The sequence below is a fragment of the Eucyclogobius newberryi genome, unplaced genomic scaffold (assembly GCF_026437365.1).
Source record: "Eucyclogobius newberryi isolate DKJ021-1_F unplaced genomic scaffold, fEucNew1.0.hap1 SCAF_2, whole genome shotgun sequence".
NCBI lineage: Eukaryota > Metazoa > Chordata > Actinopteri > Gobiiformes > Gobiidae > Eucyclogobius > Eucyclogobius newberryi.
Window position 1 is genome coordinate 9,652,323 of NW_027315834.1, and position 26,720 is coordinate 9,679,042.

Genomic DNA, 26,720 nt, shown 5'->3' on the forward strand with positions numbered 1-26,720 from the left:
CCTGTTTTCAGGTCTCTGCACTGGCCTCAGGCTCAGCTTGTGTCTCTCCATGGTCCAGCACCAAAGTTGTATATCTCGGACATGTCAGTGACCTGTCAGTGACCTGTCAGTAACACTGATAAACTACTAATGTCAAGTAAATAATAAGTGAAATATGTAGTAAGGAGCTCTCTGATTGGTTGGTGAGCTCTTTACAAGTTCACTTTTATTGTTTACTTTTTATTACTTTTATTTTATAAGTTATGTATTAAAGGCAGTATGGACGATTTTTCGGCGATTTCAGAAATCAGGCAGAAGTGCGCATGCGCACTCCCCCGTGCGGACTGATACAACACACATGTGCGTTTGTTTATTAGCGCAACGGATCGCATCTCTAATCTTTCGTAGATTTCCGTCTTCTTATGAGTCAGCTCGAACTGTTTTTCTCCGTCTTCATTTTGTCCCGTACACTGAGGGAACTATGTTATGATAGATCAATGCGCTTAGACGCGCGGAAACGTGGGACGAGTTGCACGCTGCTGCAGGTGAGCGGTAGGTGCGTTTTATGATTGATACGTGGCAGGACTAATCGGCAGTCCACGCCACGAGGAAACAAGACTCAGATTTGGGCCAAAAACTCTGCAGAGCTCTACTTCATGTCTGTGGGTTAGAATCTCTCACGCTGCAGGACCACAGACCACCCCGGGTCCACCACCACTGCTGCCGCGCTCCTCGTCCTCCTCAGAACCTCCTGATGCCAGCTCTGAGGACCACACACCACCCCGGGTCCACCATCCCGGGTCCACCACCACCGCTGCCGCGCTCCTCGTCCTCCTCAGAACCTCCTGATGCCAGCTCTGAGGACCACACACCACCCCGAGTCCACCACCACTACTGCTGCCGCGCTCCTCGTCCTCCTCAGAACCTCCTGATGCCAGCTCTGAGGACCACACACCACCCCGAGTCCACCACCACTACTGCTGCCGCGCTCCTCGTCCTCGTCAGAACCTCCTGATGCCAGCTCATTCACCGCCCTCACAAACTCCACAGCACAAACACATTTTTCTGTTTCTGCCGCATTTCTGTTTTCTTTTTTCCTTTTTTTTTTCTCTATTCGGCCCGTAACCATGGTAACCCGCAGCAGCCTGGAGCTCGCCTGAAGCCAGCGACCTCAGCGGAAAGTGTACACAAGTATTTTCATATGTAACAGATCTGATTTAGACCGAATCTTCAAATCTGTGTGTGAACTACGACTGCGATTGTTGAGTTTCGAATCTCCCAAATCCCATAAACGTGTCATCGGGAGCGTTTGGCCGCAGCGTTTATCTGCACAGAGTCTTTGTCCTTGAACATGTCAGCAGGAATCGCAGGATGTGAACGCAGTGATTGTGGCAGAGAGGTTAAATTCTTCTACCACTAGAACTACTACTATTATTACAACTACTACTATTATATTCGGTTTTACTATGTCATATGGTCTAGTGTGTTGATTCAACTGGAAATGCAATTTTTTTCCCTCTTTTTGAGAGTATTTTAAGTAATTTTTTTTCACTATATATTTTCTTCTTTAAACACAAAACAACACGAACCAACAGCTGGCCGGGACCGGTGATGTAAGGTAAGGTTGTGTCATCCAAAGAAAAGAGGGGTAATGCATACTGTGTTCAGAGAAAGAGTCCCATTTTGTCCATTTTTAAGTTGAGACTGGTGGTTATTTTGTCCATGGTGCGTACAGCGGTTATAATGTCCGTCCAGTCCTTAATCGTCGGAGCGGTTTGTGTCATCCATTTTTTTGTGATTGCCTTCTTCCCCGCTGCCAGAAGTACGCTCCAAAGATATCCATCCATTATGTCCACGGCAGGGGTTTTGAGGCCTTAATACATTGTTCCAAAACTGAGTGGAACGGCGGTATCAGACATAGTCTGTATTGCCATGTTAACAGGACAGTCACAACACATGGTAACGATTTGCTCCCCAGCAACCTCAGTTTCTCCAGAATTCAGCCGCTCCCTGTGAATAATGTGCATTTTGACATGGTGGTATAGAAAAACTGGTCACAATCTTCCAACATAACTCGCTCCAGACATGTGACTTTGTGGTCCTCTACTGTGATGTGCAAATACCTTCCCACTCCTCATCCGTCAAAACAAAATTAACGTCCTTTTCTCATTTAATTTTCCTATATTTAGTAGATTGGCCGTCCAAGTCATTGATGCTTCCATATACTTTAGATATTATTCAGATTTATATGCTTGAATAAAGGTCTCAGTCAGAGCATTATAATTGTTGTTGCTTTGTTTTATTTAACAACACCGTATTTGTAAGTACCTATAAAAGTCCTGTTTCTCCAGGCGAAACGATTCTTCATCATATCAAAGCTTTTCATTTGACTTTCTTTTGCGATCTAGTAATAAAAAACTCTTAAGCCTTTTGTTATCCAAATCTTAAATCTCAGGTTGGTGCGGTTTGGCTTAAAACTTTGTTCATAAGGCAAACAAGGCAAAACTGATTTCAGTTGAGTCACAGCTGAGTCATAATGGAGGTTGTTGATGTGATGTTTCCTCAGAAAAGTTAACGCCCTGAGATTAAAACACAGCAGGCCTTACCCTAACGAGATGAATGTCAGTTTTATTATTACCCCTCTTACGTCACACATCCCCCTCCTGTAAAAAAACCCCGTCCCGTCCGTACCTTGACGATATCGTTGATGAGCGAGTAGCGGAACATCCAGTCCAGGTTGATGCTCTCGTTCTCCAAGATGTCCTGCAGAACACACAAAAACAAATGTGACCTCTTTTTTTTTTTTTACTGCGTCGTCCTTCCCGGCTGCACAGCGTCGATGCGTTTGCTTTGGAGCGCGTTCCTTCGTCGCTGCGCTCAGCAGGACGTCAGCAGAGCGGCCCAAAACAGCTACTGACGGTGTTAAATGAGCAAAAACAGCGAACACGTGACTCTGGTGTTACAAAAATATGATAAGCGAGTGGTTTGCAGTGGTGTTATTATTCTCAGTGGACTTATTGGACATGTTTCAGTGCATTTATGATGCCCATAAAAGCAGTTCAGTGTCTTAAATTCAGAAAATGAATCTTGTTTTGACTTCTTTATATTTATTTAGCACTGGTTCTCAAGCTTCTGGTAGAAGAGATACTGCATTCTTCTGTCTTTATTTTGTGTACATTTGTCCTTTGGGTTAGAACAAATGCACTGTTGGTCCTGCAAGACTGTAACTGAGGAGACGGGAAAGAATCCGCAACAAGAGATTTTTTCCCGTACACGGCAGAGAGTTCACGTGCAAATACATGACAATCTGTGTCGGAATTGGTCTAACAGCAAATCAGCAGAATTTAAAGTGCCTCTGACAACTGATTGAACTAAAATGCAGTAAGAAAAATTATAAAAATGTTATCACAGAATAGCAAATATTTTAGGTTTATAATTTCACTTCCTGTTTGTAATTGATGACGTCACACAAGGAAATACCCAGTAAACACTGAGAAAATAAATCTAATGTGATAAAAAAAATATATATATATATGAGAGCAATTTTATTTTGTTGAATTACTGTTTAGTCAAAAAAGTTGTTTCTTTTGTGTAAATTCTGCATAAACTTTGACTTCACCAAGTGTGATGTCACTTCCCCATTTTCACAGATTTTTCAACGTTTTCTCCACAAATAAATACTAAACAAAACAATTTATATTTTGATTGCAGTGATGAGATATGAGAAACGTATTTGTCCCACAATGGTTTTGTTACCCTATATCAGGGGTGCCCAATATGTCGATTGCGATCGACCGGTCGATCACGCCGGAAAACGCCGAAGTGTGCGCTGTGTAATGCAGAGGAAGGAGGAGCGAGGAAGTTCTGGTTAAGCTCAACCTTCTATCATTTAGCGTAGTTGTGGTCAGTATATTTTATTTTCAAATACTCAGCTGTATTAAATGGTCTAGTTAAACAGCACATTTTCTCTCTCCTTTTTATATTGCACATTTGTATATGATAAACAATATTAGGCTATTAATGAAAGCCTACATTGTGTTTCTATAGCCTTATTATGGTTAAACTAAAAATAAAAACCTGTTTAATGCTGACAATAAAGATAACACTAAATTATACAATAATTTAGATCTATAGGTAGATCTTCGGGCTTTGTCGAATATAAAAGTAGCTCGTGAGCCGGAAATGTGTGTCTGCAAATTCTGCAAGTTATTTTGTGTTTTTTGTATTGCACATTCCTCTTCACCGGCTGCTCTTGGACTGAGCGATGCAACACTGGAAATTCCCTACTGTGAGACACATAAAGCATCTCTTATCTTGTTTTTATTTGTTTATTTGTGTGCAGTACCTGGAGGCTTCCCCGGGGGCAGTACTCTGTGACGATGCAGATGTTCGGAGGGTCGATGCAGGCCCCGATGAAACGCGTCAGGTGGTTGAACTGGACGTCCCGCATCTGGCAAAAAACAACAACACCACGGAATCAATCTCAAAATACTGAACGCGTCGGAAGTCTTCGGTTTTATGAGAGCTACAGTTACACTTCAGAGTCAAATAACGACTGACGCAATGACAACGATCAAACTGTTTGTGCTGGGATTGAGTCTGACTGTCCAGAAAGTGTGACCAGATCCGGCCTCAGTTCCAGGATTTCGTGTTAGTTAATCTGATCGCAGGACCGTTTCATTGTTTGATTTTCTAACGTTCTGTTGGTTAAATCAACAATTCCGTGAAGCGCTGCGAGGCGGCTGCTGCTGGGATTTTGCGCTTTACATAAACACACTGCACTGGTTCAACGTTCGGCCAAAGAAATAATGCGATTGATGAGATTATTTACTGATGTATTTTCCTGTTTGTAATTGATGACATGTAGGAAATCACCCAGCAAACTCATCTAATATCACAATTTATTTTATTTGACAAACAAAATTACATGAGAGCGACTTTATTTTGTTGAATTGATGTTTAGAAAGTCAAAAAAGTTGATTATTTATGTAAATCCTGCGTACATTTTTACTGGAATGAGTGCCCCTGGTGTGATGTCACTTCCTGTCATTTTCTACAGATTTTTCAATATTCCTACTTGATTGGTGTCTAACTATAATTTATATGTACAACATGTATAAATACACTTAATAAAGTCAAAATTAGAAAATCGTAACATGTCATACGTCACTTTAAACGGATAACGTCAAACGCATTTCTGTGACCGTGTGTTTGGCTCTCAAACTGAACTGACTCTGCCGCATTTTTATTACATATTATTATTATTATATTATATTATATTATTAATATATACTATATTCTTCAGTCTCACGTTCTTACTCGAATGTGTCTCATCCTTTTGCTGTTTGAAACGCTCTAAAAAGCTGTTCAACAAATTCAGCCATAACTGTGCCATTGTTGTGACTCTAAACATCCAGAATCTGTGCACCAGCCTGTCAAACAGGGACAAGAGTTTGTAGATGTTTTATTGTTACCGATGTGTGCTCTCTCCGCTCTCAATGTGCAATGTAAACTGTAATAAAAGCTTGTAATGCTCATGAACGAGGAGCAGACGTGTGGCATTTGTTCTTGGGTGGGAGAAGTGTCCAGACTGACGCAGCGTTCACATGATCAGTACCTGTATTTTCCATTTACTTCCACGTTCAGTGGCGCTGAGGGCTTATAAAGTGGCCTCATTTACTCAGAAGTCTGCTCAGAATCTATGCAAACGTGAATGGAGCATTGTGACAGAATTACACAGGAACAAATGCATTCATTACTCAGAGAATTTATTGCTGCAGTGAAGTGGATCATGAAATAAAAATGTCTCAGACCTTGTTTAATTTAAAGTTGAAGTTTAAAGTTTAAAATAGTCCTGGTTTAGTCTTGGTTTGTTTGTTTGTTTATTTATCTATTTATTTATTATTGTGTTTTTAGGGTCTGCAGCTAAACTGAAGATAAAACATGCAATCATCATAAATGATTACGTTATTATTATGAAATAAATGATCGATAATTGTACCAACCTGCCCCGAAAGTGTGACAATTTACCCCACAGACCTGTAACTCTTAACTCTTTATAACTCTGGCTGTAAATAAGATCGAAAGATGAACTGAGTTATGGGTCTTTCATTCGGTTTTCATTTGACATTTCTGTTTTGGAATGAATTGACTTTCCTGTGCCTGGGAAGTCCAGAATGATGTTTCTCTGTCTTTTTGTACAAATCAATATCAGTCTGGTCACTGATAAGAGGGGTGTGATTGACAGGTGGATTAGCCAATCAGGAACAGGCAAAATCCGTCAGTATCAAAACAGACACAACGGCTTACGAGAAAAAAAATAAAAACTCACACATTTTTGCAGGATCAATGAGCGAAGCACAAACTCCTCTGTTTCACATGTTATACAGCAATAAACTGTATTCTGTTTGCGTTTGATTGTAATTTGATTAGAACCATGTTTACTTCATATTTGGGGACACGACTTCTCTGTGGAGATGAGCAGAAAAAGTTACACTGTGCACCTTTAATCACCTGTTTTAGGTCTTAGAACATTATGAGCATGTTTCTTGAGCTAACTTCAACCTTGAGTTCCCCCTCGTCACAAATACCCCTCGTCTGGCCTCGGGTTTGTGCTCCCCGTGCTCATTTTAACCTGCTCCTTTTTTGGCAGGATTTCACCAGAAAGTCTATATTTACAGTGTGTAGGTGTGGGACGACGCATTCCTGCTCGGGGCACAGAGGTGGACGTGTGAGCGGAGGGAAGGAGGGGAGCGCCTGAAAGAGCTAGTGTTCCCCCAGCGCAGAGGAACCGTGCAGGTGCGAAGGAGCCAGAGCGCGAGGCCAACGAGAGGGCCAACGACACGGAAAAGTCACTCCCACAACCCACACCGCAAACCACGGTGCGCCGAAGCAGACGTGTAACGGTTTACCCTGGCTTTAGAAACGGGCCGCGACACCTTTACAGAGGACGTGCCCGGTTCTTTCCATGTGGTCGAGTTAGATGTGTTTTAGTCTTAGGGTCTTAGGGTAAAAATGAGACCATTGAGTGTGTTCTGGGTCTAAAATCACAAAGTGCGCTGTTAGCTACCGGCAAAGTTGTTTTTAGCGTTACCGTGATGACAAACCTCCGCTCTGGCCACTGAAAGTCGTGAAAAGTGCTTCTGAACAATAATTAGGATGCGAAGAATGTGTGAGGAAAGTGAGGAATACTTTGGACTACTGCAAACGTGAAACTAACTAAGACAGGAAAAGTCAGGACCAGCGTCTTTATCAGCAATTAACCATGATTTTAGTCAGCTATTATTTCCATTTAAATATATATATATATATATATTATTATAAGAAACCTTTTTACTATTTCACTATTTACTTGCTACTATTTTTTGATATTTTAATTTAATGAATCTTTGTTACAAAAAAGGTCTTTTTATGAGCGTCGCCCAGATGATGATTATCAAAATACAACTATGATTATTCTTGTTTTTAAAGTCTGCCTGACGTTAAAAACGCAGAGGAGCACTTCCTGATTCTGAACCACCAAACAGAATTCCGGAAACACGTATGACGGAAACAAAGCAGTACTTTTGTGTAAAACTGTCCCGATATTTACTACAATATCAACTTCATCGTTCAATGAATAGTAAATGAATTTTTTTTTTCAGGCTTTATTTTTTTATGATTATTATGATTAATATAAATATTATTGATATTATCATTATTATCATCATTATTATTGTATTATTTGTCTGTATTTAATATTTAATGTACTTATTTGAATTTGTCACATCTATCTTTTTTCTGTACAAGTGGGAATATTTTCTTATTTTGATATTTAGAACTGTCCCTATATTATATTATATAGTTTATATATACTATTAATATTTCAGTTTTTAAAGGCCAAATAATGATCATCTATCACAAATTATAGATACTAGAATTACGCTTGCCCCTCGACAACTCACTCAGCATTTGAAGAGCTCCAGACAAATATGAACGATATTATTGAAACTATTTTGTGCCGCTGAAACAATGACAGTAAATCCTTTTTCTAAGTGAACCATATCACAAAAACACCAGCAATAAATAGACTCTTACGTAGTCAGTTGTAGTATCTATAAAGTGTGATGGATGATAATTATTTGAACTTTAACAACTCAAATGTTAAAATATGGGCATAATTCTACATAAAAACAAGAAAACAACCCCACTTGTGCAAAGAAAAGATTCATGTGATAAACATAGACCCCAGGGAAAAAATACATACATACATATATACATATATATATACATACATACATACATCGTTACCGGGACGACACAGACTCTACACATGTTCTTCTGGAGGAATATCAAATGGTGATTGCGTTGTCGAAGCGCAAGACGTGACGCAACGAAACCACAAAAGGTTGATTTCGTCGTAACATGTCAGATTGAGAAGAAAACAGGAGCGTGTTCCTGACTTTGGAGAACCAAACGGGTGTTCTGTAACGGGGGGAATGCTGGAAAGTATGTGCGAGCGCAGGAACACACTGCTGCTCCTCCTCTGGAAACGCACCAGCAGCTCTTCTTACCAAAGCCCGGTCTGTGGACACAGGGATTGTGCTGCGACGGATTTTTAACAAACCACTTTTACACGAACACTCTTTCAGACTGAAGTATATTACGTCTGAAGGACACCAAACACGGCTCAGACGAAGGAAAACTTTAAGTGCCCATGACAGGTTGGACCACTTATTGAACTAAAATGCATGTTCCTGTTAGTAATTGATGACATTACAATAGGAAATTACTTTTTTACACTTTTTTTAAATTTGACAAATACAAATACATGAGAGCACCTTTAATTTGGTTGAATTAAAGTTTAGAGAGTCTAAACAAATGATAAATTGTTTTGAGTGAATTCTAAATAAACTGAATGGAACGAGTGCCCCTGGTGTGATGTCACTTGCTGTTACTTTATACAGATTTTCCAACTCTACAAATAGCTGCTTGATTGGTGTAAAACTATAATTTTTACAGGTTTAAATACACCAAATAAAGTCAAAATTATAACAACATAAAAACCTGCCATTCGCCCTTTAACTGAAGAGACACAAAATCTCATGTTTGGTAATAATTCTGCATCAAAGTATTTTGTAACATGTCAAAGTGCAAATGATTCAATTGTGGCTGCCAGGTATTGGGTTGAGCTGAAATGTAGCTTTTAGAGATCATCTTTGTCATTAAATTAAGATGTAAAAACAAAACAACTTAAAAACTACGATAATCAGATGAAACATGAGTGGCCTCACCTGGTCTGTGTGTGTGTGTGTTTAAAGAGTTTATATCGAGTGGATTTAAGCCTAAATCTGTAAAATATAGACGGCTGTTTCACTGTTTAATATATTTAAACAAGTCACCACAGAAAAAAGTCACACGCTCTAATATTTCCTTGGACTCTCTTTAGCTTTGATCACAGCTGACAATTGCTGCGGCTTTGTTTCAATAAACCTCTGCAGCGTTTGACCCGGTTTAACCCTGGTCTAGTTTGACCTGGTTTAACCCTGGTTTAGCTTTGACCTAGTTTAAACCTGGTTTAGCTTTGACCCGGTTTATCCCTGGTTTAGTTTTGACCTGGTTTAGTTTAGACCTGGTTTATCCCTGGTTTAGTTTTGACCTGGTTTAGTTTAGACCTGGTTTATCCCTGGTTTAGTTTTGACCTGGTTTATCCCTGGTTCAGTTTTGACCTGGTTTATCCCTGGTTTTGTTTTGACATGGTTTAGTTTAGACCTGGTTTATCCCTGGTTTAGTTTTGACCTGGTTTATCCCTGGTTTAGTTTTGACCTGGTTTATCCCTGGTTTTGTTTTGACCTGGTTTATCCCTGGTTTTGTTTTGACCTGGTTTATCCCTGGTTTAGTTTTGACCTGGTTTAGTTTAGACCTGGTTTATCCCTGGTTTAGTTTTGACCTGGTTTATCCCTGGTTCAGTTTTGACCTGGTTTATCCCTGGTTTTGTTTTGACATGGTTTAGTTTAGACCTGGTTTATCCCTGGTTTAGTTTTGACCTGGTTTATCCCTGGTTTAGTTTTGACCTGGTTTATCCCTGGTTTTGTTTTGACCTGGTTTATCCCTGGTTTTGTTTTGACCTGGTTTATCCCTGGTTTAGTTTTGACCTGGTTTAGTTTAGACCTGGTTTATCCCTGGTTTAGTTTTGACCTGGTTTATCCCTGGTTTTGTTTTGACCTGGTTTATCCCTGGTTTTGTTTTGACCTGGTTTAACCCTGGTATAGTTTTGACCTGGTGTATCCCTGGTTTTGTTTTGACCTGGTTTATCCCTGGTTTTGTTTTGACCTGGTTTATCCCTGGTTTTGTTTGACCTGGTTTATCCCTGGTTTATTTTTGACCTGGTTTAGTTTAGACCTGGTTTATCCCTGGTTTAGTTTTGACCTGGTTTATCCCTGGTTTTGTTTTGACCTGGTTTATCCCTGGTTTTGTTTTGACCTGGTTTAACCCTGGTATAGTTTTGACCTAGTGTATCCCTGGTTCTGTTTTGACCTGGTTTATCCCTGGTTTTGTTTTGACCTGGTTTATTCCTGGTTTTGTTTTGACCTGGTTTAACCCTGGTTTAGTTTTGACCTGGTTAACCCTTGTTGGTTTCAACCTAGTTTATCCCTGGTTTAGTTTTAACCTGGTTTATCCCTGGTTTTGTTTTGACCTGGTTTATCCCTGGTTTAGTTTCGACACGGTTTAACCCTGGTTTAGTTTTGACCTGGTGTATCCCTGGTTGGTTTCAACCTAGTTTATCCCTGGTTTAGTTTTAACCTGGTTTATCCCTGGTTTTGTTTTGACCTGGTTTATTCCTGGTTTTGTTTTGACCTGGTTTAACCCTGGTTTAGTTTTGACCTGGTTAACCCTTGTTGGTTTCAACCTAGTTTATCCCTGGTTTAGTTTTAACCTGGTTTATCCCTGGTTTTGTTTTGACCTGGTTTATCCCTGGTTTAGTTTCGACACGGTTTAACCTACTTTGTCCTAATATAAACACTACACTTTTGCGTAAATACAAACGTCCATTGATTCTTGTGGAAATCGAACACAAGTCTTTCCAGGACACTGAGTTTGGGTCCGACCACAGCAGTTTCCACACGGCGACCACAGACAGGAGGAAGTCTGGGTAACGGCTCCCAGATGCAGCTCAGCTCGAGATCATGAACAAACACCAACAACACGGACCCTCATGGTCACGTCAGGGAGCCGCTTTGGAGCAAACTCCAGTCAAATACAAAAACTGAAAACGGCTTAAGGATGTACAACTCCAACAACGGAAACAATTGATGGATACCAAGCTGCAGCAAAAAAGCAATAACAAGGAAATGTGTGACAAAACCGACTATGTTTTTAAATGCAATAGTCGAGGTTTAAATGTCAGACAATTGTGAAATGTCTGTAAAATTAATCATGAAAAGGTAGAATTATCACCTAATTATCTTTTATTTGTCTCATTTTTACTGTAAACTATTAACTCAATATATTAAACATTTACAGTTTTACCTAAAATTGCCCTGATTTAGAACAAACAATCAAGAACGGGGGTCAAACGCTCTTTCAGCACTTACATGTTTGAGCTCCATCAGAACCTGCCTGGTCAGCTCGATCCGCTTCTTGTTCACGTGTTTGATGGCCACCAAGTTCCCCTGGGCAACAGACAACGCCTCGTCAACAACACATTCAGACTGACAATCTCATCACAGCTTTCAGAGCAGCAAAGAAGAGCAGATTAATGACACAATAATGAAAGAGAAAATGTGAAAGATTCAATGGGTTATTCTGAAATGTATCATACTTTGTTTTCCACATACAACAGTTACTCTTATACGGATTAACTTATACACACACCACAAATCAGATCTAGAAAATTGGGTTATTGATCCACTCGTCATGAGAATGCAAAGAAAAATACATGCAATTACGGTAGTGCCAGTTTCACATTTCAACATGATTCGATCACATTATTTCATGATAGCAAAAACAACAAAAGAAAGAAAACTGTCATGAAATAATGTGATACTACCACTATCATTATGTCTTCTTCTTCTTTGAAGGAAGGTGCTGAAGGAATGCATAGAGACGATCATCTTCTGTCTGTCTGGGTCATGATCGTCCATGATCTGAATGTCATATGGTTTAGCACCTCATTTCCTGCTGATTTAGTAGCATATTTCAACATGAAACAAACCATTTTTTTTTTTTTTTTTCGATCATGAAATATTGTGATCGTAGCATATTAAAAGGTAAACTTGAAGAAAACGAATATTCAAAAATATAATAATACAATAAGTAATACTGCCTGATTTTATTCAAGCAACATTGGCAGCTCTACGCTTCCGTATGTAGGTGATTGAACTAAATCATTTTTTGATTAGTCGACTTAGTCAAAAGATTATTTCTATTCTTCATTGACCTTTTTTTAATACATTATTAACCAAATAAATCTTTAAATATTATGACTGAAAGCTTCTTAATACAGAATATTTACAAATATAGTGTATTATTGATAAAAATCTGAAACTTAGAATACTTTTACTTTTTCACTTTGCATTATATTACAGTGTGAAAACACAATATAGGATTAAAACAGCTTTTTTTTTTGTTTCACAATTTGTTAAACAATTATTTTTAAGATAATAAACTCATGATAAAAAAAATCACAAGGTTTTCCTTTGATTATAGAAAAGTAACTGCATTCTGAAAGAGTAACTGCCGTGTCGAGCCTTTCTGTGCGTTCACCGAGAGAAGGAGGCAGTGAGTGGGAGAGTGTCAGGACTCACCTTAAAATAGCCCGTTTTGGCGAAGAGCTGGTACTTCCCGTGAGCCGTGATCAGGGAGCCATAGCTGGAGCCTCTCTGCAACACAACACAGGATGGACAAGAGTGTCAGGTATATGGGGGACGCAAGAAAACACAAAAAAACACAAGAAAACACAAGAAAGTAAAAGAAAATACAAGAAAACACAAAAAAACACAAGAAAGTAAAAGAAAATACAAGAAAACACAAAAAAACACAAGAAAACACAAGAAAATACAAGAAAGTTAAAGAAAATACAAGAAAAAACAAGAAAACACAAGACAATACAAGAAAGTAAAAGAAAATACAAGAAAGTTATAGAAAATACAAGAAAACACAAGACAATACAAGAAAACACAAGAAAATACACAGGTTTGGGCTACGTTCACACTTCACAGATCGTAACATTATGAGACGGACAATGAAGAGGAAGCACCATTCAGTCAACTTATAATCATCTTTTTCTTTTGTCTTTGATTGGCAAAAGTTGATACTTTACCTTTGATTCACTTTACAAAAGTGTTTCCTGAGGCTCACAGGGAGAGGACTTACAAACCAGGATTCCTCAAACAATCGCGTAAATGAAGCTCACAACTCCAGGTGCGTTTTTGATGCAGAATTCTGAACACAAAAAGTTACTCATGCCCAAACTACTTGAACGTATTGTCGGTTGGTAAAATGTTGCCGAATCCCTCTCTGTGTTCGTTAGAGCCTTTCTTCGGACCTGTAGAAGTGCTCTCTCTTTCTCTCTCCCTCACACTCGGCCTGGCACTGGTCCACGGGCAACTGGAAAATCCATCAGGCTGGAAAACACATTCTGCAGCTCCGGCCTGTCGTGTGGAAGGTGTGGACACGTGAGAGCGCTCGTGAAACAGACCACTCCACGAGGGCCGAGCGGAGAGGGACGCGCCAAGGAGAATTTAAGGACACCAGCTATGTATGTGTGCCTAACGAAATCGCAATCTTTCACTTAAATACCTCAGACTCGCTGCTACTCTTTGTCGGTTTACACAACTTAATATTCAAACAATGGCAAAATCAGTTTTATCGTCTGATTTTCTTCAGTTAAAATGTTAATAAAATGATCAAATCTGACATGAGTGATCTGTCTTTCTGATCATTCACATCAGATTGTAGAGCAAAAGTTTTTTCCTTCTTTGGTTATCATAATAAGTATAATCACGTTCAAACACATTCCACATGACCAAATACCAAAAAAGAGCCAGGGTTTCTCAGGAGAGTTTTCTTCAGCTCGATGTCAGCTGGTTTTCCGTCCAGAGACAGCAGGGGGCAACGACGGACACTTCACACGCCCCGAAATACATATTTACCATTACAGGGACTTACAAAGGCATTCAATAGGTGAAAATGTTCATTGGTTGTGCTTTAAATAATCTTAAAGGTCCAGAAATCAGGTAATAAACTAATTAGAATCTAAAATCAGGTCTGGAAATTAATATTTTTATTAAGTTGTATGTTGAACAACGTATAGCATTGGACTTACAAGAGACAACGTGCATAAGCGGCTTTTTGTTTCACTATCTAGTGGTATAATGATGACTATTTTTGTTGCTAAAAATCATAATTATACGAAATTCAATAATGTCTTTGACCTCAGATTTATGGAGTTTAGTGCTTTGACGGTTGATTCTTCGGTTCACCATGTGTTTCTCTGATTGGCAATCTGTTCGAACTCATAAATGGACAGGATTCGGTTCAAGACCCAAACGTCTTTGTAAAAATGTGTAGTCTTGGCCAGGCAAGTTACTTTTGACTCCTTTTGGCCTTTCACTGCAGAAACTTTGACCTTGTGATAACTTGTATATGAAGGTCACATTTTTTCATTAATTGCTTTTTCATTATATTCTATGCAGCAAAAAACCTTGACCTTTTTTGTTGTTTCAATAAGTCTGGTACAATGCCAGTGAACAGCTTTCAAAATTCCACTCTGGGGTTTAGATCTGTGTAGTTCTTGGAGTTGCAGAGGCTCAGGTTTGGTCTGTGCCAGGGCCTTTACCAGAGGGCAGACAGAGAGAGCGGGAGAAAAACAAGACCCCTGCCAGATTCATATGAGCTCACACTAGGAACAATATGTTTTCAAACTCCAAGAGGTTTTACAAGGCACTGCAACGCCAAATGGGCCAAAGAAAAAGTATAAATTGTGTTCAGCAATAAATAGCTGAGTGGACTTCAACCTAAACTTGTGCAATCGCCTCCGGAGTTGCTGCTCCTGAGTCCTGGATCAGACCTGGAGAAGGTCCACAGGATGGCTAATAGTTAAAAAGATAATGAGAGTTCATGCATGAGATGCACACAGACCCAGCCCTGCGAGGCAACTACTGATTTTGGTCTTTACAAAAATTAATTCAATTGAAATGCCAGAGTTAGAAAAGGTGAACTTTTAGCAAAATTTGCGGCATGTCAGCCAGTGCGGAGCGTCCTACAGATATGACGCCCTGATGAGGCAGCAGCCAAAGACAAAAGCAGTGATGAGAAAAAAGCTTCATCCTGTGTTTGTGGCACAGCTACAGCAGCTCTTCTTAGTTTATAAAGTCACATAGAAACAGAAAACACAACTCAAACACTGTGGACGGAAAGCTGTGACCAGGAGGTAATTTTAGTGATGCAACTGAGGAGTTTGGCGTACTAAATGAATCAGCCTGGTGAAGAGGAAAGGACTTTAAAATAAACAAGGAGCACATTTGCACTACCACATAATGTTTCTCAAAAAGTGTCCGCTTCAGGACCCTCACCTGGGACAGCGTGAGTCTGCTGCCAGCTCGTTTGTGGTACTTGTTTGGGCTCTCGAACTGCAGGTCCTCCCAGCGGATCCTCCACAACATGCCCGCCAGCTCCTTCTCCAGCTTCAGCTTCCTAAAGAGCAAGAGGAGAAGTCACATCAAGTATTCAAGGGATATTTTAAAGATTCATGGTCTATTTTATCATTGTTATACACTTTATAAGTTCATATTCTGCTGCTGTTCTTGAGCTGTGGCTGTAGGATAAATCATATAAGCACTGTTTTGTTTTCTATTCAACTGCCCAAGGTTGAAGACATGAGTGCAACAGTGTAATACCGCAACATTAAAAAAATTCTGAAACCCAAAGCATCAGTTAATCACAGTTGATGATTTTTGCCTCTCAACGCAACCACAAACATACACTTTCTCCCTTCTCCAGAATCCATACTTTCCCTTCACAACATCTGCAGTGTTCGGTCGAGGGGAGATTCGAGCCTCTGTCCTTTTTGGCTCTGCACATTCGGGGCAGTGTGAAACTCTTGCACTGATTATTTATTTAACACAGTTTACACAAGCGGTCAGTTTATGAAAGACTTGCACGAAATCCACTGTAAGACTCAATCATGGTTATAAAAGGACAAAATATAGGCTTAGTAAAAGATAAATTGATTGATTTTGGTGAGTAATTTTAGAAAATCAGAAACAGAAAAGAAAACTGACTGAAAAGAAAACTTTAATCAGACGAGCGAGTTCTCATCAACGCAGCATTACAATCACTTAGTTATGATTGTAAGAAATGGTTTGCCGCATAACTGTCATTTTGAATATCGACTGTTGGTAGAAAGCCAATATTTTGGACCATTTTAAGACAGTCCCAGTAGACAAAGATCTACTGGGACAGTCTTAAAAAAAGAGCAGATTAAAATGTTAAACTTCCAAATAAGGGTAAAGTACTTCACATTTGTCGGATACTCAACCCTCAACTATATATATATATAAATATGTCAAAACATGTCTTTAAATTTTAAAGATATGTTTTGACATATTTATGTTGGATTAAAAGAAAAAAAGTTAAGATTATTAATGTGCTGGGGAGGTTGTATCTCAGGAGAGTTTAACGCTGCTGCTCAAACCATTTACATCAGAGACGTCTTGATTTCTAAAACAGATAATGACCAGTGAAACCTTTTCCACCGCCAACCACACAATAATGAGGGATTACCTCTAGTTTGCAGTGCTGTCCGAATGTCCAGCGGATGAAAAGTTATTGCTGAAACTCAACCAGGCTTTGGGTTGCATAAAGTATAAATTAAAATACGCATAATCAATTATTATTATTATTTTTTTTTTTTCTAAATTAAAAAAGCAAAACAAACAATACAGGACCAGAGAAAAACAAATTGGGTAAAATTGAAAATAGGAAAAATAAGACATCCAATGAAAATAAAGGGTAAGGAACAAAATAAAAGTCCTTTTTTGTCCAGATTCTGCCCATTTCCAAGTTGAGTCTGTACGTAATTTTGTGTGTGTGTCAAAATATGCATATTCAAATGTTTCCAACAGTTTTAAATGTGAAACTACAAGCAACTGTTTGTTAAATTGTTGAGTTGATGATTCATCTCAGTTAAAAATACTGAGGCATATCTTCCCACTCGAGCTCTTCGCTGTAGACTGAACCCTGATCTGACCTGACGAACCAGCACCAAAATAACTCAAATATATATATAACTCCATGTTCTGAAGCACTCACACGCTCACCACAACAACAAAAACTCTACATTTCGGGAGAAAAAATATGTTTACCGGTCTGTAAGTATTAAGTTTAGAGTCAGTTCAACCAGGAAGTTTTGCAGTTACTTCTGTATTTTATTAACTGCCAGCATTAAAATGGATTTTGTAACATATTCTGCCTCAAGGTAAGTGCAGTGTAGCATACTTTCACTTTGAGTAACATTATATTATAGAATTAAACATGAAAAATGATTAAGTTATTATTATTATTTATTCATCCATCCATCCATCCATTTTCTACCGCTTGTTCCCTTTCGGGGTCGCGGGTGACTGGAGCCTATCCCAGTGACTTCGGGCCTTAGGCGGGGTACACCCTGGACAGTGGCCAACTTGTCGCAGGGCCAACACAGAGACATAGACATTACAGACAGTTCACGCTCACATTCATTCACTAGGGTCAATTTAGAGTCACCAATTTTACCTAACACATACATGTCTTTGGACAGTGGGAGGAAGCCGGAGAACCCGGAGAGAACCCACGGTAACACGGGGAGAACATGCAAACTCCACCCAGAGAGATCATGTGATGTTGGTCTGGTCCAGGAATCGAACCCATGATCTCCTTCTTGGGAGGCAAGAGCGCTAACCGCCTTTGCCACCGTGCACCCCCAAATTAAAAATCTAATGCGCGTTCACCACAAGAGCAGCATTTTCAATCATTTGTTTGATTAATCGGGACTAGTCAATAAAAAATAACCGTAGTAGTATTTTGATAAATGTAAAGTAAATCTGCAGACCCTAAAACACATACAAAAATATGTTTTTGGACAGAGAGGCATTATTAAGAAAATTATACACGAAAAGAAGAAAGATTCATAATTATCAGCCTTCAATCCCCATATTTCAACCTTTAATTGGTTAATAATGTATTCTTCTTCTAAATTTGTATCTGTGCTTTTATGTAAAATTTACAAAATATACAGAAAAAAGCCAAGATACACTGAGAAATTAATTTACCAAAAACAATCAGGACAATTATTTATCAAGATCACCATATTTCTTCTCTTTCATAGTTATCAAACCTCAGCACAAAATTCAATTAACATTTTACTCAAGTACCTTTACGTAAGTCGGTTTTTATATTCAGTAATTCTTTGCTCCTGTATCTATACTTGATCATTGTTAAATATAATCGTGAATTAGTCTGTGGAGCTCTAAACTACAACGGTTAACCAACGGCATTGTTTATACCATTTGCTCATGGCATATATTACCCCAAAACTTAAATTTGTTTTTGATAAGTGGTTCAGCCCTTAAATGTAAGCCATTCCATCATTTTCATTGTTGTGTAGAGCGGCTCTGGTCGGAGGAGTGGACTTCCATGATTTTCCACGAGCACCAGAGCGGAGCTGCATTCCTTTAGGTCGGAGGTGTAAAGCACTTCCAGATGGAGAGAAAGAGTGAGGGCTGGATCTGCAGGCCACAGCCCACCACCAGTGCACATCCTGAGCCTGCTTCAGAAGGCTGCGAGGGACGGTCTGAGGTCCTGGGCCTGCTCCACAGAGCCGCAAGGGACCGTCTGGGGTTCTAGGCCTGCTCCACAGGGCCGCAAGGGACGGTCTGAGGTCCTGGGCCTACTCCAGAGGGCTACGATGGGCAGTCTGAGGTCCTGGGCCTGCTCCAGAGGGCCGCGAGGGACGGTCTGAGGTCCTGGGCTTACTCTAGAGGGCCACAAGGAGCGGTCTGAGGTCCTGGGCTTGCTCCAGAGGGCCATGCGGGTCCATCTGGGGTCCTGGGCCTGCTCCAGAGGGCCACGCGAGTCCATCTGGTGTCGTAGGCCTGCTTCAGAGGGCCACGAGGGTCTGTCTGTGGTCCTAGGCCTGCTCCAGAGGGCCACAAGGGTCCGTCTGGGGTCCTAGGCCTGCTCCAGAGGGCCACGCGGGTCCATCTGGTGTTGTAGGCCTGGTCCAGAGGGCCACGAGGGTCTGTCTGTGGTCCTGGGCCTGCTCCAGAGGGCCACAAGGGTCCGTCTGGGGTCCTAGGCCTGCTCCAGAGGGCCACGCGGGTCCATCTGGTGTTGTAGGCCTGCTCCAGAGGGCCACGAGGGTCTGTCTGTGGTCCTGGGCCTGCTCCAGAGGGCCACAAGGGTCCGTCTGGGGTCCTAGGCCTGCTCCAGAGGGCCAAAAGGGTCCGTCTCGGGTCCTAGGCCTGCTTCAGAGGGCCAAAAGGGTCCGTCTGGGGTCCTAGGCCTGCTCCAGAGGGCCAAAAGGGTCCGTCTCGGGTCCTAGGCCTGCTTCAGAGGGCCAAAAGGGTCCGTCTGGGGTCCTAGGTCTGCTCCCGAGGGCCACGAGGGTCCGTCTGGGGTCCTGGGCCTGATTCAGAAGGCCGTGAGGGACAGTCTCTGCTCCGGGTTACTGTTATTTGTTTACATTTTGTAGTTAGTTGTTTCAAACATGTCGATTAGTCATACATCCAGTCAAAAAGAATGTATAGAGGAAAAAAAAGGAAAAAACATAAATTACACGTGTTCGAAAGGAAGTAGGAATAAATAACACTTATATGGACCTACTACCAGTCTCCATTATGAGTTATAATAATGTAATAAAGGTTTTACTGGCGATATTCACGGTCTAGTAATATTAATCCGGATATAAAACCATAAAGCACTGCAGGCTGAGTTGTCATATTCCAGTTTCCATCTTTTACATTCTTCACAACTTTTTGAGAACGATTTGCTTACAGTTTATTTTGAATTGCATGATTTTTTTACACTGCTTTCTGCACATAGTTTTACATCATTAATTCTTCTAAACATCTTTTTAAAAAAAAAATCACGTTTTTTTATTTTAAAATTTGACTTGTCTGTCTCTATCGTCTCTGTCACAAAACATTTGAGTGAGTTGTGTCCATAAGTGCACGGACAGAACACGACACAAATATTCCCAATCATGTAAGAGTTATCGGTACAAATATGATTAATCTCTATGCCTTAAGTGTGAACATGTGCAGTAACTCCTTGACAACGAGGTGTGATCCAATTTACAAGTTTAAGTTTGTCAGTTGTTGTAACGAGAAAGCAGAAGCCGCAAAATAAATTCACAATCTTTGCCTGGGAATATTTTAGATTTCCAACGTACGTTTGAATTTGTCTGCATTTATTTATTTCTGTCATCCGTCATGATAAAAGAGACTACGGTGTGTAGAATATAAATACAAAGCTATTACTTCACTTATGTAAAGTCAGATCAACCATTTTGGGAAGAATCAGGACCACAACTAACATGAAAATACCTCAAAGTCACGTTTAAATAGCCGTAACAAGCCCCTAAATCTCAACTTAAGTGAAATTCTTTGAAAAGTAAATTGTCAGGGCCAAACAAACAGTTAATATGTCAGTCCAGTCCTCCAACAGCAGCTGAAAAATACAATTATATTTGTCCAAAAGGAACTAAGCAAGATTTTAAATGTGATTTCCCTCTGTGCAGAGCTTGTAGCACTTATAATTAGAGTCAATCAGAAGCAGAGGACTCATGAATCTCAGATTCATCGTCAAAAAAAAGTCTGTTCTCGTGATAAGAGGTTACAGACTTTTTATAAAACTGTTTTGGCAAACTAATAACTCCCAGTAGGTTATTTTCCTCAAGCAGCTTAAAAAGCAAAAGACGTCCAACAAAAAAGGTCCATCAAGTTATTTTTCAATTTTAGTCTTAATTTGGGAGATTGAAAATATTGCAGTAATATCGAAAATTGGTATATCGAGTGTATTGTGTATACTTATAACTAAGAGAAAACCGTCCAATCTAATCTCCAAAACAAGGTTATAAAGTGATATTTCAGCTCTTTTGAGGTTAATTTGATGCTTTTGTGCTAAACTGGAACCTTAACACAGGTTTGCATATTTTAGCACAGTCATGATGCGCTGTGAAAATACCCTCTAATTACAACAAACACTGAGATATTCATTTTTATCAACATTCTAGCACTCGTTATACATAGTTAAACAGGTTTTCTTATTCTGTTTACCTCTCGACCTCAGACGTGTTTTGACTGCCTCGCCGTCAGCTGGATCAGGTTTAAATCCATGTGTTCGGGTGTTTGTTCTATTTAAAGCCTGCTCCACACGGGCCACATTATCCCAGATGTGGACAGCACTTCTCCCTCTAGTGTCTTCTGACCACAAACGCGCGCCAACCTGGCAACCTGCCCACCAACGAGGCTCTCCAAGTGGTTAAAAGGCAAATAACATATTTATATTTTAACAGGAGATACTAAACACTGCTGACAGAAGTATTTGCAGAACGTAACCACTTAAGAGATTGTTTGTCGATTTGGCTGTTTGTGGGTTAAAGTCATGTGACTCTTATTGTTGTTGTCGCCATTTTGAAAACGTCCCTCCTGACCACAGTAACACATTTCTGGACAAACAGGGTCTTTAGGGTTAGGGTTAGGGTTAGTAGGGTTAGGGTGATTTTTTTTTTTCAGACTTTTGTTGGCATTGCCCACAGTGAACATGTTGCTTTTGTCCTCAAGATGCCAGTAGCAACAAGTCTGCATGTCACTTTAGACCCATGAATAAGATTACAACAGCTGTGTCTGAACTGAATCTGAGCACTTTATTACTATTGATGATAAAGTAAAGTTTATCAGTTTCATTTATTTATGGGTGCTGGAAACCTGAATTACCTGAATTATAGGGTGAGCGGAGGGTGTGTTCCAACTACAGAGGGATCACACTCCTCAGCCTCCCGGGTAAGGTCTATTCCAAGGTACTGGAGAGGAGAATCCGACCGATAGTCGAATCTCGGATTCCGGAGAAGCAGAGTGGTTTTCGTCCTGGTCGTGGAACACTGGACCAGCTCTATACCCTCCATCGGGTGCTCGAGGGTTCATGGGAGTTTGCCCAACTAGTCCACATGTGCTTTGTGGATCTGGAGAAGGCTTTCGACCGTGTCCCTCGGGGTGTCCTTTGGGGGGTGCTCCGGGAGTACGGGGTCCGGGGCCCTTTGCTCAGGGCTGTCCGGTCCCTGTATGACCGGAGCAGGAGCTGTGTTCGCATTGCCGGCAGTAAGTCAGACCTGTTCCCAGTGCATGTTGGACTCCGCCAGGGCTGCCCTTTGTCCCCGGTTCTGTTCATAATTTTTATGGACAGAATTTCTAGGCGCAGTCAGGGGTCGGAGGGTGTCCGGTTTGGGGACCACAGGATCTCATCTCTGCTGTTTGCAGACGATGTTGTCCTGATGGCTCCATCAAACCCGGACCTGCAACATGCACTGGGAAGGTTTGCAGCCGAGTGTGAAGCGGCTGGGATGAGAATCAGCACCTCCAAATCCGAGGCCATGGTTCTCGACCGGAAAAAGGTGGCTTGCCCTCTTCAGGTGGGTGGGGTGTCCTTGCCCCAAGAAGAGGAGTTGAAGTATCTCGGGGTCTTGTTCACGAGTGAGGGAAGGATGGAGCGTGAGATCGACAGGCGGATCGGTGCAGCGGCTGCAGTGATGCAGTCGCTGCATCGGACTGTTGTGGTGAAGGGGGAGCTGAGCCGAAAGGCAAAGCTCTCTATTTACCGGTCGGTCTACGTTCCTACCCTCACCTATGGTCATGAGCTTTGGGTAGTGACCGAAAGAACAAGATCGTGGATACAAGTGGTCGAAATGAGTTTCCTCCGCCGTGTGGCTGGGCGCTCCCTTAGAGATAGGGTGAGGAGCTCGGCCACACGGGGGGAGCTCGGAGTAGAGCCGCTGCTCCTCCACGTCGAGAGGAGCTAGCTGAGGTGGCTCGGGCATCTGTTCCGGATGCCTCCTGGGCGCCTCCCTCGGGAGGTGTTTCAGGCATGTCCCACTGGGAAGAGGCCCCGGGGAAGACCCAGGACACGCTGGAGAGACTATGTCTCTCGGCTGGCCTGGGAACGCCTCGGGATCCCCCCGGAGGAGTTGGAGGAAGTGTCTGGGGAGAAGGAAGTCTGGGAGTCCCTGCTCAGACTGCTGCCCCCGCGACCCGGCCCCGGATAAAGCGGCAGAAAATGGATGGATGGATGGAAACCTGAATTAATCTGAGAGGAATCAATAAAGTATTTAGCAATTTGTTTATTTGTTGAGCTTGTAAAACCAAAACAAAGCCGATCGTTCTCAGGATTAAAGAGATCTAAAACCCCCTTTGTAAATATATTTAATTAATATTGAATCTATTTATTTTCACATTTTAAAATAATTCCCAACATATTCCATTTGGTCTGTAGTTATATTCCAGGGAGACGAGGGTGGTTGAAAGTATAATTTGAAATTATTGCCTGTATTTAATCTTTAAGCAGTCCTCTTTGCCCAGTATATTTACTATACAATGTTTATAATGACAGAATTGTCCAGGTTTGACTATTTTTAGATTGTGCCAAAGTCAAAATGTTTTGCATCTGAAATCTCAAAGAAGAAAATTTAATAAATAACAAAAACACAGCCAGACTCCCATTTATTACATTGGCAACAACAGATCTCTTTGAATAAGATGTGGAAATGATCAGTTGCGAGCCGAGAGAAAGCGCCCTTTATCTCTCCTGCCGACAGCCGACGAGCGAGCTTTGGGAGAAAAAGATTGAAAAGAAAAAGGTAAAATGGCTAAATGAATGGAAATTTGAGAGACAATAAATAGCTCCACAAACAAAAACTAGGCAAAAAAAAACAACAAAATGCCTTATACCATTTGAACAGCCCTTATGTTTGTCATTCAGTTGGAATTTGGGGGCCTTTTTCCAATGGAAATGACTGCATGACCTCTACATTTCCAAACAACTTGCAGCCTATGTCAGTAATCACCAGGAAACATTTCAAATCAGTGTTTTCTACATGAAACCAACTTGAGGTGCATGGACTTTTAAAACTCAGAGAAACACCACCTTATCACAACCTGTTTTATCAGATGTTGAATTTTAATGTTTGTGAATTTAAAAAAAATCTATTTTTTTTACCAGGAATTGTTTTTACTTTGAATTTAATTTGCTGAATTAAAAAAAACAATCCGAAAGAAAAATTTACCTTTTAAATGTTCCATGCACATATTTCAGTCCCTCAAATCAGCAGTCAAAATTCACAGTGCAAAATCCAACCTTCTATCTGTTGGGAAACCAATCTAATTCATAAGAATTATCCTTTTTAAGAAAAACGTAATCTTTTTATACTGAATTATAACTTAACTATAAATCCCGTCCACAGAAGAGAACAGCCAATTGTAAACCGCCTCATGAGTCAGGCACAATTGATTGCTCGTGTTGTTGAATTCGGGAGCTTGAAAATGTATATGTTAAATATTTAAAATGTAAATTCAAAATACAGTGAAAATGAAGACTACTGCAAAACTTGCTGGGACAAGCTGTCGCTGGGAAAAACTGTCGCTGGAAAAAACTGTCGCTGGGACTCATCTCCAGATCTGGACCTTTAGCTGGAGGATTATTACAGGTGATGCACGTTTTGACTTGAGTAAATACACCCAGGTAAATGCAAACTCCACACAGCAAGAGGGTCCTGGGCAGGACCCTCTTGCTGTGAGTCGAGAGTGCTAACCGCAATTATAACAGGGGCAAAAGCTCAGAAAAGCGTGATTTAGCAGAATCAAGCCCCTTTAAACACACTCCACACTGGCTCCATTGTCTCGGGCCCAGATGTGAACAGCCCCTTCCTGGCAAACCCCTGACCCATTAAAACGCTCCAACCTGGCAACCCGGCGTTAAAGCAAACACACGTATCTGCTACGATGGCTCTAGTTTCACTGCACATGGCTTTTCCCTTGCTCCATTTGTCTCCTCCACATTCTTGCAGCAGATCGTTCGCATTCTTCTCCTGCTTTTTCAGCGCGGCTTCGAGCGAGGAACAGTGCGAGTCCAGCGAGCACAGCACGCAAGGACAAATATAGCCTCTCGCTCCACGGCTCAGACAATAAGACATGGAGCAACGAGCGCTATGGGGAAATGCTATTGAAATTCTATTCTCTGGACAAATGAAATAGACACCGGAATAAGTAATTATCTATCGGAGTTAAATAAGATGGAAATTCAAAATATCTATCTGAAGTTGAGCAGCTCTGGCAGGTTTGGACCATGACACTGCAAAACACATTTCTTTCTTAATAAAATATCTTGAATAAAATGGTACTAAACTTCTTTTGGAGAACATTCCAGAAGAAAAAAAAAATTCTGAATTTCAAGGAAATGTATTTCAAACTGGTTTCCATATTTTATTCGTCACTAGAATAACATGTTTTCAGTATTCTAAGCCTGCCTTTTGTTGAACTTTAAACCATGTTTTTAGCATTATTTATTCTCTTCTGAGAGAGAGGAAACAATGAGATCCCTCATTTGTTCAGGAGTGGTCCACGGTACAAAAGGTTTCATCTAATAATAATAATAATAATAACTTTAATTTATATAGCGCTTTTTAGTGACCCAAAGACGCTGAACATAATAAAAAAAGGGGGGGTATTTACAGACAGGGGGGGACAACACGTACAGAACACATTTATATACAGATAAAATGAACAAGACAGAAGAAGTAGAGAGAAAAAGATGGGGATGTAACAGGGGGTAGAAGAGTAGGCAATGGGGTAGAGGAGGCTAGGGGTAGGGGAGGTCATAGGCTTGGGTGAAGAGGTATGTTTTTAGGCGGGATTTGAATGTTGTGAGTGAGGGAGAGTGGCGGACAGGTTGGGGGAGGGAGTTCCAGAGTCGGGGTGCTGTTCGGGAGAATGCTCTGTCGCCAAAAGTTTTGAGTCGGGATGTTGGTGCAGCCAGGGTGAGAGAGGAGGAGGATCGGAGAGCTCGGGTGGGGCGGTGGGGGATGAGGAGGTCAGACAGGTAGGGGGGGGCAAGGTGGTGAAGAGCTTTGAAGGTGAGGAGGAGTATTTTAAAGTTTATGCGCTGCTTGATGGGGAGCCAGTGGAGAGAGCGGAGAACGGGAGTGATGTGATCACGGGACCGGGTGTGGGTGAGGAGGCGGGCAGCGGAGTTTTGGACCATTTGGAGTCTATGGAGGGAATGGGAGGAGATGCCAGTGAGGAGGGAGTTGCAGTAGTCGAGGCGGGAGGAGATGAAGGCATGGATGAGGGATTCAGCAGCGGGGAGGGTGAGGCAGTGTCGGATTTTGGCGATGCGGCGGAGGTGGAAGTATGAGGTCTTGACAATGTGGCTGACATGGGGAGTGAAGGAGAGGGTGGGGTCCATGATGACACCGAGATTGCGTACCAGGGTAGAGGGGGTGATGGTCGAGGTGTCGATGCTGAGTGAGAAGGGACCAGTTTTATTGAGAGTGGATTTGGTGCCAATGAGGAGGAGCTCTGTTTTGTCACTGTTCAGTTTGAGGAAGTTGAGAGTGAGCCATGATTTTATTGTAGAGATGCAGGTTTCAATGTGGCTGAGGGGAGGGTTTTGGGTGGATTTGGTGGTGAGGTATATCTGGGTGTCGTCAGCGTAGCAGTGAAAGTCCAGGTTGA

The 26,720-nt window shown here is 41.1% G+C and overlaps 1 protein-coding gene across 1 annotated transcript in view; it reads right to left on the reverse strand.

Annotated features, from left to right (window-relative positions):
• The window catches only part of npr2 (natriuretic peptide receptor 2), a 123,163-nt gene that overhangs the window by 41,052 nt on the left and 55,391 nt on the right, over positions 1 to 26,720 (reverse strand). The window contains exons 8-12 of the mRNA XM_072453441.1: positions 15,534 to 15,654; positions 12,765 to 12,839; positions 11,553 to 11,630; positions 4,325 to 4,429; positions 2,671 to 2,742 (exon numbers count right to left, since the gene is read on the reverse strand). Coding sequence (XP_072309542.1) covers positions 2,671 to 2,742; positions 4,325 to 4,429; positions 11,553 to 11,630; positions 12,765 to 12,839; positions 15,534 to 15,654 — 451 coding nt within the window. The remainder of the gene's footprint in view (positions 1 to 2,670; positions 2,743 to 4,324; positions 4,430 to 11,552; positions 11,631 to 12,764; positions 12,840 to 15,533; positions 15,655 to 26,720) is intronic.